This window comes from Heterodontus francisci, chromosome 25, assembly GCF_036365525.1.
Source record: "Heterodontus francisci isolate sHetFra1 chromosome 25, sHetFra1.hap1, whole genome shotgun sequence".
Taxonomy (NCBI): Eukaryota; Metazoa; Chordata; class Chondrichthyes; order Heterodontiformes; family Heterodontidae; genus Heterodontus; species Heterodontus francisci.
Window position 1 is genome coordinate 63,546,078 of NC_090395.1, and position 13,931 is coordinate 63,560,008.

The following is a 13,931-nucleotide window of genomic DNA, read 5'->3' on the forward strand; positions in this document are numbered from 1 at the left end:
ATCAATATTTCAACAAACAGACAGGGTAGATACCAGACAGAGATAAGTGAAAGCAAAATGCCGTGGAAATCTGAAATCTGAAATCAAATGCTGGAAATACTCAGCAGGTAAGGCAGCATCCTTGGAGCGAGAAACATAGTTAACATTTTAGGTTGATGACCTTTATCACAACTGGAGAAAGTTGGAGATGTAACAGCTTTTAAGCAAATAGAGAGGCAGGGAAAAGGGCAGGTGGGGAAGAACCAAAGGGAAGGTCTTTGATAAGATGGAAGGTGGGGGAAATTAAATGACAAAAGGATGAGTAAAACTTATCCCAACACAAACCCCATTAAGCTTGAGATAACGCCTATCATCCATCTATTAGACTTTGGGGAGATCTACAAGTTGACATCGGGGCATAAAACTGATGTTGCAGATCTGCTGCCTTATTTTCATCTCTATTCAAATCCATGTGTCAAGGTAGAGAATGCTTAGTGCAAAAGAAATGTATAGTTTAAAAGACACTGTTTTAGTTGCTGAAATATCAAACCAAATGCTCCTTAGGCAATGCGAGCGAATCCCACTCTGTTGTTTCCTCTGTCAAAAACAGAATAGAATTCTCTGAGGAAGACATCCCCCAGAATCCACAGTGGTCCATCTCGGGTAGGGGGAGGGAGATAGGTTGGCTCAAACCCAGCAGTACAGTACCCATTGCTCTGTAAGATAATGATACTCCGTTAGCTGAGGTCCTTGTACAATTAAATCCTTTTTTAACAAATCAATTAACTTCAGATTGGAGGAAGGTGTTCAGAGAAATCTATATCATTTTCTGCACCATGCTTTCTAGTTCTGTGATAAGAAGCAACTTTACCAAAAGAAATAAACTTGTTATATTATCCTAATATTGTTTTTTTTTACTCAATGTATGATATGCAATGATGAATATAGGCTGCTGCAGTCCAGAACATGGTTCCCCTGGAGTGGATTCATCAAATTTAAATGCAAATCATCCTTTAAAGGGGGCTCACTCATTCTCAACCAGGCTTCTAAAGAGAGCGCCGCACACTAGCACAGTCCTTGATTTCATCTGGCGGGGGTGGTTGGCAGAGGAGAATCAGTAAACTATACCGACGGTAACCAGGAGACTCCTGAGTCCCAATCCTCTTGCCTATCTGGCTGAGAAATTACAGCAATGGAGCAATTTTCCCTCTAAGCTGCACGGGTGTGCGACAATTCAAAACGTACCTTGCAGAGCAACAAACAGGCCCCACGTAACAAAGAAAGATTAGAGGAAACATTGTTTTGGAGGCAGGAGAGATGAGGTTGGGATGATAAATTGGGCGAAGCGAATTACAAGTATGAAAGCACCATTCCCCTTCCCTCTAATGTTATACCATAAAAAGCAGCCAGTCTTCAGCCATGGGGCAATTCTGAACCAACTTTAACAAATGGCAGGGAAAGCTAATCCCTAGTGATTTTTGTTGTCCTCTCGAACATCTCTGATTTTAATCGCTCCATCATTGGTGGCTGTGCCTTCAGCTGCCTAGGCCCTAAGCTCTGGAATTCTCTCTCTAAACCTCTCAGCCTCTCTTTCCTCTTCTAAGGCTCTCCTTAAAAACTATCTCTTTGACCAAGCTTTAAGCCATCTGCCCTAATATCACCTTATGTGGCTTGGTGTCATATTTTGCTTTATAGCACTCCTATAAAGTGCCTGGGATGTTTTATTACGTTAAAGAGGCTATATAAATGCAAGTTGTTATTGTTAGAACATACATACCTGAATGATATATACTGATGGAGGAACTGTGAGATGAGCTCCATTGATCACAAAGGTCAAAGAAGGCATGTTTGCGATGTAGTTACAGTTGACAACAAACTGTTAAATAAAGCAGACAATGCTCAAGATTTATATATAATTAGTACAAATGGAAAATAAGTAGCATGGGACATAAAATTGATTTCACAAGTAACCTGTTCAGATTGGTTATCAAACTCAAGTTGAAAATGCTATACTTCAGAGGTCCCACAGTGTTTTCCATTTATGCCAAATTAACATTAACATAACTATTCACATTGAGGCATTCAAGTAAAAATCCTGCTGAAAAGAAGCTGATTTCAATATTCTGCCCTCATGTAAACTGTTCTCTTACAATCAGATTGATAGTGCACAGTGGAAGAAAGGCTGGATTTTGGGGTTGTAAAGAATGGCGAAATTGTTAGTGTTTGCGAGCACTATTACTTTGTTGCTGACCGCATAATCTGGGCCATTCAGTTTGCTAAGTACATTATTGTCAGAATTAGCTAAAGGCGAAGTTGAAAGAGTCTTGAGGGTGTTCATAGACTTGGCACTTGAGAAATCATTGAGCAACAGCAATAAACAAAGGAAATAGAATGCTGCTCTCCACTGCTAAAATAGTGGATAATTAGTGGATGCCGTGCAGAAACTAAACAAGGCACTGGTCAGGCTGTCCCTTAAGTATCATGTCTAGTTTTGGTTACCAAGAAATAGACACAAAATTTTATGTTGAGGGAAGTCAACCAGGATGATCAGGGGATTTAGTTATGAGGAATGACTGCAGAAATTAGAGTTCTTTAGCCTTGTAAAGAGGTGTGATGTAAAATGCTACATGGTAAAAAAATAAGGTAAATTTGACTGCACCTTCAAGGTAAGTCACAGTTGTGGGACAAAAAGGCATAGGCCATAAGTAATGAAAGGACAACTTAGAGTCAATATCAGGAAAAACATGTCCATGCAAAGAGTGACCACATTTTGTGTCCAAGGTAAGGTAGTGTAAAAAGCCTTAGATTTATTCAAGATCCAGTTGCATGAACTGATGGCCTGACTAAGTTTTATCCCTGGTGAATGAGCTAAGGTAGGCTGAATGGGATCCTCATCTGTCTTTAACTTGCCATTTTGATGAGTGTCATTCAAAAAAATACATTAAAATTATTTCTTTTTGATGAAAACTTTTATTCCTCAAGTTCTATATCCAAGCAATTTGGATGGATCGTTTTCCAATTTTGACTCCCATTATCAGCATCAAGATCCCCGGGTTAAGTATAGCATCAAGTTAAATGTACAATAAATCTTCTACTATACTGCTCTGAGTTGCACCACAATTACAATCAAAGATGAGCACTCCCATTTCCCACAGAACATGACTTTTGAGCTTTTTGCAAGCAGCAACTGATTGTTACTCAAATACATTCACAAGGAAATGAGGTTCAACCTCACTTTGCTTAAGATCCTTCTAGCTGTCAGAGAGAAGAAACGTGCATTTGTATTGTATTCAAATTTACATCGCAGAACTGAACAAGTAATGGCCTAAGCAACTGCAACATCCCATTCTCCTTTAAACTCCATTAGGCAATATCATTCCTTAAAAACTTTTAGTAAAATATGATGTATATAGTTTGGAGACCAATATTAGACTACTTTTCCATCAATTGATGCAATATGATTTAATAGTGATAAATATGACCAGATGAGCTGTAATTATAGATTATATCAATTGAGTTGCATCCTTCCATTATTAGCATGGTGTGACATTCCCAGTTGTGCTGCTAGTCCAGAATCAGTCAGCATGTTATAACAACTTACCTCACCGTTCTGATTCTGATGTGCATTGATTTCCTGTAACAATGTACCGAAGTACTCATTTGGAACAGTGATTAGGGAGGTTCCAGTGTCGACTATAGCTTGGCATCCTTGGAAACAGAAGGCAGGCTGGCCATTGAGAAGCACACTGAAAGAAAGAATTGCATTCATGATAGCTCCTGTAGCAAAAACAAAGCAGTCACTTGGGAACTGCAGTGCAGTCGAGAAATACTTAGAATACTAGAATCATCAAAGAATGATATAGCATACAGGGAGGCAATTTGGCCCATCACGATTGTGTTGGCTCTTTGAAAGAACTATCCAATTAGTCCCACACCCCTTCCAAAAGACTTCCCATTTTTTCATCCTCTTGAGCATATCTCAAAAGACTATGCTGCTTATTATTTATCCACTTCCCATGCAAACCATCGTTGGTAGTATCTCTGAGTGAGTGGCAAATTGAGGGGTAGTTTCGTGCCATCTATTCATGCCCACAAGGTACTTGCCATAGACTGCTCTAACCTATTTCACACAGGATCCTGGCAACCAGCATGGGACTCCCATGTGATTTAATCTTAATATAAAGCACAATTCCTGCATGAATTGTAAACCTTTTTGTAATGTTTTAAAATGCATAACTTGCTTTTTCTATTAGGTAAAAGGAAAGACCTGAAAGAAATATTAGCATTCACAGAGCCCCATTCTGTTATTGAGTACTGAAATATCTATAAAATCATCAGATTGCACAAAAACTCAATCTGCAAAAATCATTCTCCATGTTCCTAATGATGAATATTGAAAAACGGTTGTTCAAAGTTGATCTGAGCAAATTGTTCATTACGGTGAAGAGTTGAAATATTAAGAGATACACATTACAAATTGTGAAGTTAAGAGGGAGAAGGGAAATTAGAGAGATTTATTTTATACAATGAGAAATTACCTCGTAGAGTAAGTTATTGGAGAAGATAATAGAAGTATGACTTGCTTCAAGAAGCAACAAAGTTTGTTGTGGGAGAGTGAAGCGATTGAAGGATAGGATGAGAACTTGAGTGTATAGGATTGAGTTCAGTTTAAAATGGGTGGGCTTGTGGTGAGGCTTAATGGCAATTTTATTTTACCACAAATACCATGTACTGTAGAAGGAAATCTCAAGCCCTGCATAAAATAAGGCAGAAACCATGGAATTACACTTCAAATATTAGTATGCAGAGTCTCGGTGCATTTCCTCATCAGGGAACCAAGCCTTCCACAGCCCGTGGTCCACTTATTTTAAATGTTAGATGTCTAGACAGAAGGACATATGCTACCATTTGCACAGTATGATTGCAAAGTCATCATTTTAATTTGCAGTATCAGTAAAAGCCCCTTTTTTTTAACTGAAAAAGCAATGCTATTACTTTTTGGATTTCATTACAGAAATGTGCTGTCATCCTCCAAGGGATCTACAGCCAGTACCAATCCATAGAGAAGGTGATTGTTCAACTGTACTGTCACTGTTTAATTCCTTTCTCACTTACCTTTGCATCCCGATATTCCAGTACAGTTCTTGGATAACTGGAGCCCAAAAAATCTGACCCGAGTAAAGACTATTGTCAATTCCTCCAAATATCACTTCACCTCCATCGTGATTATTTGGAATCCTGGAATAAATGAAATATTTCAGGGTCACCTAATGCTTTTCATAGTCCAATATAACTCTTGCCCTCATTTACTTGTTAACTCCTGACTGAAACTCATATCCCTCGTCCCCCATCCCTCTGAAGCATTAAATGTTCACTCAGACGTTTGTGAATCTTTGGAATTCTGTATGCCAGAAGGCGCTGGACGCTCAGTCGTTGAGCATATTCAAGGCTGAGATAGGTAGATTTTTGGACTCTAGGGGAATTATGGGATGTGGGGATCAGGCAGAAAGGTGAGATCGAGGTCAAAGATCAGCCATGATGCACTGCAGCAATGCACAAGGCTCCTTCGACAGCACCTTCCAAACACATGACCTCTACCACCTAGAAGGACAAGGGCAGCAGATGCATGGGAACACCACCACCTGCAAGTTCCCCTCCAAGCCACGCACCATCCTGACTTGGAACTATATCGCCGTTCCTTCACTGTCGGTGGGTCAAAATCCTGGAACTCCCTTCCTAACAGCACTGTGGCGTACCTAAACCCCAAGGACTGCGGTAGTTCAAGAAGGCAGCTCACCATCATCTTCTCAAGGGCAATTAGGGATGGGCAATAAATGCTGGGCTAGCCAGTGACGCCCACATCCTATGAACGAATAAAAAAAAAGGTCTTATTGAATTGTGGAGCGGGCTCAAGGGGCCAAATGGCCTACTGCTGCTCTTGTTTCTTATGTTCTTACGTTTTTAAACTTGTTTGGAGCAAGTGACTGTTTCAGGGTGAATAATACAGTTAAGATAAATATTTCTAAAACAGATAGACTTTGATTGAAATTATGTTCCGAATAGTTCCGTCATGTTCATTTTGGCCTCCTTTTCGGACTCGTACACCACACTGCTTCCAAGAACATGTTGTGACTCAGTTGTATTGGAATTAGATCAAAATGTGTTGTAGAGGTTTACAAAGAACACACAGAAACGTGCATGTGGGTTGGCATTAGGACAACTACTTACATTTTTGATTCACCATTTGAGGTCTCAAGAATTACTACAAACTGAGAATCTTTAATCTCTGTTTTCTTGCTCACTGCTCTAAATTAATCAGTAAAATCCATGAAGTCCTATTGCAAGTATCAAGATCTGTAGGTCCCTAACGCTTATATATTACCTTCCCAAGTACACAGAAAACAGAGGTTGTGCCACCAGGTTGTCTTTTAGCATGCTGTCAAACACGGGCATGGCCCCTCCTCCTGAGAGCGCTGGATATGCAAGGCCAAGGATTCCATCAAATGGAGCATAATAAAAATTACTGCCCGGTTCATTCTCACTAAGGCCCAACTCCTGGTTTGAAATCGATATGCTGGCAACCTTGACAAGGAGAAAAGTAAAAAGAAAACTATTGTGCTGATTTGAGAAACAACATGTCATTGAACTGATAATTGATTCCATTAATTTGCCTGCTGACTGATCCCTGATCACAATGCAATCAAAGCAAAATACTGCAGAAGCTGGAAGTCCAAAATAAAAATAGAAAGTGCTGGAAATAGCGGATCAGGCAGCATCTGTGGAGAGAGAAGAAGAGTTAATGTTTCAGGTCTGTGGCCTTTCATCAGAACTCGTGATGAAAGGTCACAGACCTGAAACGTTGACTGGAATTTTACCGTCAGCGGATGGGAGTTATCCACTGACTGAAAAGTCAGTGGCGATCTCGCCTTCACTTGGCTTGGAGATCCAGACCGCATTTTGTGGTTCCCAGGCCCATAATTGCTCTGAGGCGGGACTTCCACCTCATTGAGGCAGGAAGTCTTGCCTAATGGAGCTGTCGGCCAATCAGTGGGCTGGCAGCTCTCTGTCTCAGCAGCGCCACTGGGAGGGTGGCCACTGCTGGGACTGCAACCCAGCTGAGGACAGAAGACATCGGGGAGCCCCGGAGAACCGGTAAGTTTTTGGGGCCTCACCGGGGGTAATCGGTCAGGCCCCGGTGAGGCAAGGGTGTTCGATTGGTGGGGCGGGGGGGGTGGTGGTGTTAGGCATTGGGGGTGGTTGGGGCATCGGGGGCAGCCTTCCATTGGGCACAGGGTGCCTGATCAGGAGGGCCACCCCTAGGCCGTCAGAAAGCCACCTACTTTTAACATGTGGCTTTTCTTGAGCCTGGGCCACCCGCCAGCCAAGGGTAAAATGTCCGTGGGGATGGGCGGAGGTCCTTAAGTGGCCGTTAACTGGCCACTTAAAGGCCTTGATTGACCTGGGGCGGTGGGCCATATCTTGCCACCGCCACCCTGCATAAAATGGTGGCGGAGGCAGGAGTGGGTCGGGAAGGGCTCCCCCGAGCCCCCTGCTCCATTTTATGTCCACCCCCCAACCCCCGCCACCATCCCGCTCTTTTGGGGGGGGGGGCGGGCGTAAAATTCCAGCCTTTAACTCTGTTTCTCTCTCCACAGATGCTGCCTGACCTGAGTATTTCCAGCACTTTCTGCTCACAATGCATGATTGCCTCCAATTGAGAGAAGCATCAACTTGCTGCTGCAGCACAGTAATGGTACTCTGTCGCTCAAACACAGGACGCATGTAAGCAGTATGACAGAGTACTCTGTTCTGATTTTCCTCATCCATTTTACATCTCCTCAGATGGCTCAGGATGAGACAGAACTCACCACATGAAGAAAGAAATCTGGCTGTATTAGGCTTGTCCCCCAGCATGTTGTGGCATTGTGCAGTAGCAACTGACACACCAGAACTCAGAAGAATATTAGGTGGACAGTGCAGTCAGAGAAATTTATGTTAAAGCTGTAGATCTTTCTGTTCAGTTTTATTGTTTCATTCTACGGTAGTGTGAAGCATTACTGGTTTAAATCAGAGTTTACCGCTCCATGGTAAGGCTGACCCATACACTACCCAGTTACATTATCAGTCTGTTCACCTCTGGGCAGGATGCTGTTTATACTTCCACATGAGTAAATTGTGCCATAAGACTATCAATGAAAACAAATGTGAAAAACTGAAAAATTAAACTCTATTCACATTGTGGCCTCAATTTAAGGTGTTAGCTTGGGTACTGAAAGCACGCCAAACTCTGATGAGCAGTGAAACTGTGTTAGAGGATTGAGAGCCATGCCAACAAGTTTAGAACTGCTATCTGTTGAAACCCCAACGAGTCCACAGACTGAAAATAATTTCCTGATTTTGGTGACTGTTCATAATGAATACTGGTCCAATTTTTGTGTCATTCTGTTTCGCATATATTTTTTAGTTGTTTCAGCTGTGGCTAAATTGGCAGCACTGTTGCCTCTGAGTCAGAGATTTTAGGTTCAAGCTCCACTCCAGGATTTGAGCACAAAAATCTAGGCTGACACTCTAGTGCAGTACCGAGCGAGTGCTGTGCTATTGAGGGTGCCATGTTTTGGATGAGATGAGACTCTGTCTGGGGTCTCTCAGGTGGATGTAAAAAAAAAATCCACGGCACTATTTTGAAGAAGAGCAGGGGAGTTATCTCTGGTGCCCTGATCGTTATTTATCCTACAATCAACATCACAAAAACAGATTATCTAGTTATTACCACATTGCTGTTTGTGGGAGCTTGCTGTGTGCAAATTGGCTGTCACTTTACCTATATTACATCAATGACTGCACTTCCAAAGTACTTCATCAGCTGTAAAGTGCTTTGCCATGTCCTGAGGTAGTGAGGGGAACTATATAAATCCAAATCTTCCTTTTTGACTGTCAGTGCAAACAATGTTGTTCCATTCGATTGACATGGGATGATGCTCATATACACCTAAGACTAAATAATGAGACGCTATGATTGCAAAAATTATGCCCAGTTGATTAATTAGATGTTCAATGCATTTGGTTGTGTCTTGTTCAGTACTTACATTCACTGTGTCATATCCAAAATATCCAGACAGGCTCCCAGAGCCATAGGAGAAACTAAAAGTTTGTCCATTTGTTTTGAACGTTGAGGAATGAGTTGGATTAAATCGTGCATGGTTGCCTGAAAAGAGAATGAATCATTATCTATTACTTCAGAATTAAGGTTCAATAGAAAGTCATTTGAGCTAGAATCTTAAAAAAAATTCTAAAGAGATAATTGCATGTGGCAGTTATTTTCACTTACCACATGGTGCACTGTTGCAGTAGATGGACGGGACCCAAAGGTTGGATGAACCAGTGTCAAACAGGACAGTGAAGCTCTGCGGTGGGGTACCAACAGTAATGGATCCATAGTAGAAGCTCTAAACAGCCAATTGAAAATAAGAACCAATTGTAAGGTGATCAGACCGCAATTGAAACCGAAAGAAAGCTACAAAAAACCCATAACAGTTCCCTTCCTGATGAGTAGTTTTGAGGTTTCTGCCTGTGATGACACAATCAGTGTGGAGGGCTGGATTTTATCAACCCCCCCAACATCGGGTTTCGTGGTGGTGTGGTGCGGGGGTGGGGGGGGGGAATGTTGGAAGAAAATGCCTCCAGGAGAGGGCCACCACGCACCCAGACGCTGGGAGGGCCTGGCCCGATATTACCAGCAGCAGCGATGCTTCGTGACGGCCCCCCGTTGCTAGGCGTTGGGGCCGCAATTTATACAAATTAAAATAAGTGTATTAATTAATCTCACTTTGCCTCCTGATGTCCCGCCATGGTCGTCATCCCGGCGGCCGGCATTCCCGCGCCTTCGGTTCCCTGGTTGGGAAAAGGAGATGGAACCACGTGTGGTGGGGAGGGGGAAGGTAAGTTTATTAGTGTGGGGGTGGGAAACAGGGTCAAATTAGCGTCATGGGTGTAGGGGATGGTGAGAAGGGTTGTAGTGGGAAGTTTGTGCAGTTTGGGGGTGGGGGGAGGGTCAGATGGTAAAGGTAAGTGTTTTTGGGGGGGAAGGGCAAATAATTAATTTAATTGTTATGGGGGGGGGGGTGGATAGGAGAGGGGCAAAAGAGATGTGCTTATTTATTTATTTTAATTCCATTTCCCTTTAAATATTTAAATTTCCCTGTAGGGCTGACAGCCCGATAAAAATGGCGTCAGCACCTGCACACTGGCAATTGATGCCATTGCCGGGGACGGACACAATGCCCTTCCACATAATTGGGGGAGTGGGCCGCCCTGGCTATTTAAATGAACCACTGCACGGAAGATTGCGGTGGCTTTGTGACATGCGGCCTGCATGGGCAGGCCGCCGTTTTTTTCACCCGCCGTTGAAATCGTCGGTGGGCACATAAAATTCATCCCAGGGTGTGGGGGTGGAAACCTTGCTGTTGCAATACTATTGAGTCAGCTTAGTTCTCAAGGGGTTAAATTCACAGGACAGCAGATCTTTGAGAAGTAGATTAGATTTCAGATGGCCACTGAACCAATGCACAATGAAAAAATACTTTAACATTCAAGTGATCGTTAACACACATTACTACTGTGACTGCTTTCTTCATTTGCCACAGTGGTCATTGCCAAGTTAGGCTGATGGATTCTGCTCTTAGGTGGGGATAGAAAATACAGAAGACTGCAGTGATAGTTCAGGGGAGGGGGTACTTCTCGAGTAGGGTGAATACAGAGCAGCTATTCTAATTGGGTCAGGTAAGATGATCCACTAATGTGGGTGAGTATAGTATGTTTATTATTTTATATTGGTAGGTGAAAATAATGGTACTGGTTAAAACAAGTGAAGTTGATCAGAACTGTTGGTCTGTATGTTCATGTGTTGTAAAAGAAATCAAGCCTCGTCTCGTCAAGTGTTTGGTTGGTCAGCCCCCAGGGAGATTGAAGAAGTGCATGTATGATTTAGATCACAAGAAGTACTATTGCTAAAGCTCAGGTCACACTGCCATACAAGCAAATGTAGGGTAATGTAAGCCAACTCCCACAAAGAGGTAGACTAGCCATAAGAGAAACTGGGAGATTTCCCAAGTCTCTCTGTGAATGGTTCCAAAGCTCAGTATTATTGGTGGCACCCGTTTTTCCATGATAACGCCATAGAATCCTGCACCCTTTTGGGGAAGTCAGTCCGCCCCTTTCTGCAAAAGTAAGGTGCTCAGACCACTTTGGAAGACACCCCTATACTTGAGAAGGTAGCTACAGCGGATACGAATTTGTCACAATGGTCAACTCTCATGCTGAGGGACAGCGTCGTTCTCTACTTTTGTCAATCTGTTAGCACCAAGCGTTCCAAAGCTAAGTATAGCATTGACTAGATGAAGCACAAAGCTCCCTTCATTCAAAATTTATCTGAAGCCCAACCTTAGAAGTATTGCACTAGTGTGTTTTATTTTCTATTTATTTCCCAAATGAACCCCTCAATATGACACCAATTAATGCTGAATTACAGGTAGATATGTGATGCACATTGATTACAGAAAGTAAAATGAACACACGCTCTCATCCCATTGAACCCTTACAATAGTAATGGCAATGAATTGCACATTACGCAGTTTTTCAATCCAATTTGGTTTTGGCAAATTGAAATGAAAATTCGGCAAAAGTCAATTAAAAATGACCTTTTTTCAGTACTGCTTACTCTTCAGCCTTTCACGTGAAGGTTTTCACCTGGAAACCCAACAACAGTGTGGAAAAAATAAAAGTGGCTGCAGCACTTGAAGTAAACAATCTGGTTGTCACCTGGAAATGTAGATCAGTATGAAGCTCAGCCTTCTCATGGTTAAGCATCAACACATTAAGTAACCTTTAAGGTGCTTTAAATCCTTCTAAAGTAAGTTTTCTTTGTACCTACATTCATGTAATTGAGAAGTGGTTCATCCCCTGTCTGAGCTTGGTACTCAGGGTACAAAGCCCGGTACTTCAAGACTGGATCATAGCTATGGGTTTCTAAGAAATGCTTCAGCTCCCCACGTTCCTTCAGGATCTCGCGGACAGACTTTCCCCTGTGCAAAGATACTCTGAAATGATAAAAAGTGCGTAGTGTTATGATCTCTGAATACTCTTACTGCTTAATCTCCCTGCTGGTCTGAGGGTCTCGGCTAAAGAACACACCTTAAATGTCACAATGTTAAGTCAATCTGGTTGAGGTTTAACTAAACTGAGCAAGTTCAAATATATCACATGTAGGAACATTTTCTTAATCAATTCCTAAATAAGCAAACGCTATGAAATGTATTGAGGTTCACAATGCAGCATGAATTGTCAGATATAAATTAGTTTGATGGTTTAACGACCAACCTGTAGAGACACTCAGAGAGCTGGATACAGATGAGTGAAATGATTAACCACTTCATATTGTTCCTTGCTGCGGGGTTGTGGAAAACTGTAGTCAGCAGAAGAGATTCACACAATTTCCTCAGTTGTGCTGGAGATGGATGTAGTCCGGGTGTTTTTAAGACTTGCGATTAATAAATGATTTGTTATCACCTTCACTAATGAAGGTTGTGTTATCTCAAACCAAAATTAAATTGTCCTAGTGTTCCTTTTTTAAGCAAACAAAATAGCATGAAAATATTTAAATAGTCTCTAACCTTGAACAAAAGGCTAAGGTCAAGCAATACATAAAAGATAAGTCGGATAATAATAGAACAATTAGTCTGATGCCAGCTCTTAGAGTCCATTACGCAAAGCAAATTTAGCAAGAATTTAATCATGGACAACTACCATAGATTTATTCATGTAAAATTCACTTGAACAAGTGGTCAATTTAGGAAGAACTGTGAGAAATTCTCTCTCACTCTCTAAAACAAATGAAGAAGTTCCAGGAAACCTTGATAATCCATGACTCATAATCGCAACTAAAGTGCGGCTTATTATTTATTACTGGAAATGTCTTATTTCTCTCAGGAACAGGTCAGGTTTCCTTTTAAGGACTGTAGTGACTCCTTTTGGATCATAGAATCATGATCCAACACAGCAGGAGGCCATTTGGCCATCGTGGCGGTGCTAGCTCTTTGACAGAGCTATCCAATTAGTCCCACTCCCCTACTCTTTCCCCTGAGCCCTGTAAATTTTCCTTTTTAATTACTTATCCAATTCTCTGTTGAAAGTTACTATCGGATCTGCTTCCACCACTCTTTCAGACAGTGCATTCCAGAATATAACAACCTGCTCCGTAATTTTTTTTCTCATGTCGCCTTTGGTTCTTTTTCCAATTACCTTAAATTTGTATCCTCTTGTTACCAAATCTTCTGCCAGTGGAAACAATTCCTCCTTATTTACTCTATCAAAATGGCTCGTGATTTTGAACACCCTTATCTGCTTAACTTTCTCTTCTCTCAGGAGAATAACCCTGGCTTTTCCAGTCTCTTCGCATAACTGAAGTCTCTCATTCCTGGTACCATTCCACTAAATCTCTTCCGCACCCTCTCTAAGTCCGTGACATCCTTTTTAAAGTGTGGTGCCAAGAATTGAACATAAGCGGTATTTTAAAAAGGTTTAGTATACCTTCCTTGCTTTTGTAATCTATGCCTCTATTAATAAAACAAAGGATCCTGTGTACTTTTTTAACAACTCTCTCAACATGTCCTGCTATCTTCAAAGATTTGTGTAAATCAAAAGCAGGTCAGAGGCTAGGAATCCTGTGACGAGTAACTCACCTCCTGACTCCCCAAAGCCTGTCCACCATCTATCTACAAGGCACAAGTCAGGAGTGTAATGGAATACTCTCCACTTGCCTGGATGGGTGCAGCTCCATCAGCTCCAACAAGCTCGACACCATCCAGGACAAAGCAGCCCGCTTGATTGGCACACCATCCACTAACATTCACTCCCTCCACCACCGACACACAGTGGCAGCAGTGTGTACCATCTAC

General features: G+C 42.0%; 1 protein-coding gene across 1 annotated transcript; it reads right to left on the bottom strand.

Moving 5' to 3' along the window:
* Positions 1-539: 539 nt before the first annotated feature.
* Positions 540-12,434, bottom strand: LOC137384112 (gastricsin-like). Its single transcript, XM_068057723.1, has 9 exons — positions 12,355-12,434; positions 11,909-12,074; positions 9,308-9,425; positions 9,066-9,184; positions 6,362-6,561; positions 5,095-5,217; positions 3,581-3,725; positions 1,757-1,855; positions 540-695 (listed from the first exon to the last, which is right to left on the bottom strand). Exons 1-9 carry the CDS (start codon positions 12,408-12,410, stop codon positions 540-542), a joined length of 1,182 nt encoding a protein of 393 aa, XP_067913824.1. The 5' UTR covers positions 12,411-12,434.
* Positions 12,435-13,931: the final 1,497 nt, after the last annotated feature.

Bases quoted from the DNA above. Each gene is read 5' to 3' on its own strand.
- LOC137384112 (XM_068057723.1), bottom strand. From the start codon at position 12,410: ATGAAGTGGTTAATCATTTCACTCATCTGTATCCAGCTCTCTGAGTGT. The intron at 12,075-12,354 runs GTTGGTCGTTAA...TTATCATTTCAG, and splicing joins CTCTCTGAGTGTCTCTACAG to AGTATCTTTGCACAGGGGAA. The intron at 9,185-9,307 runs GTAAGTGAAAAT...TTCTCTTTTCAG, and splicing joins CTGCAACAGTGCACCATGTG to GCAACCATGCACGATTTAAT.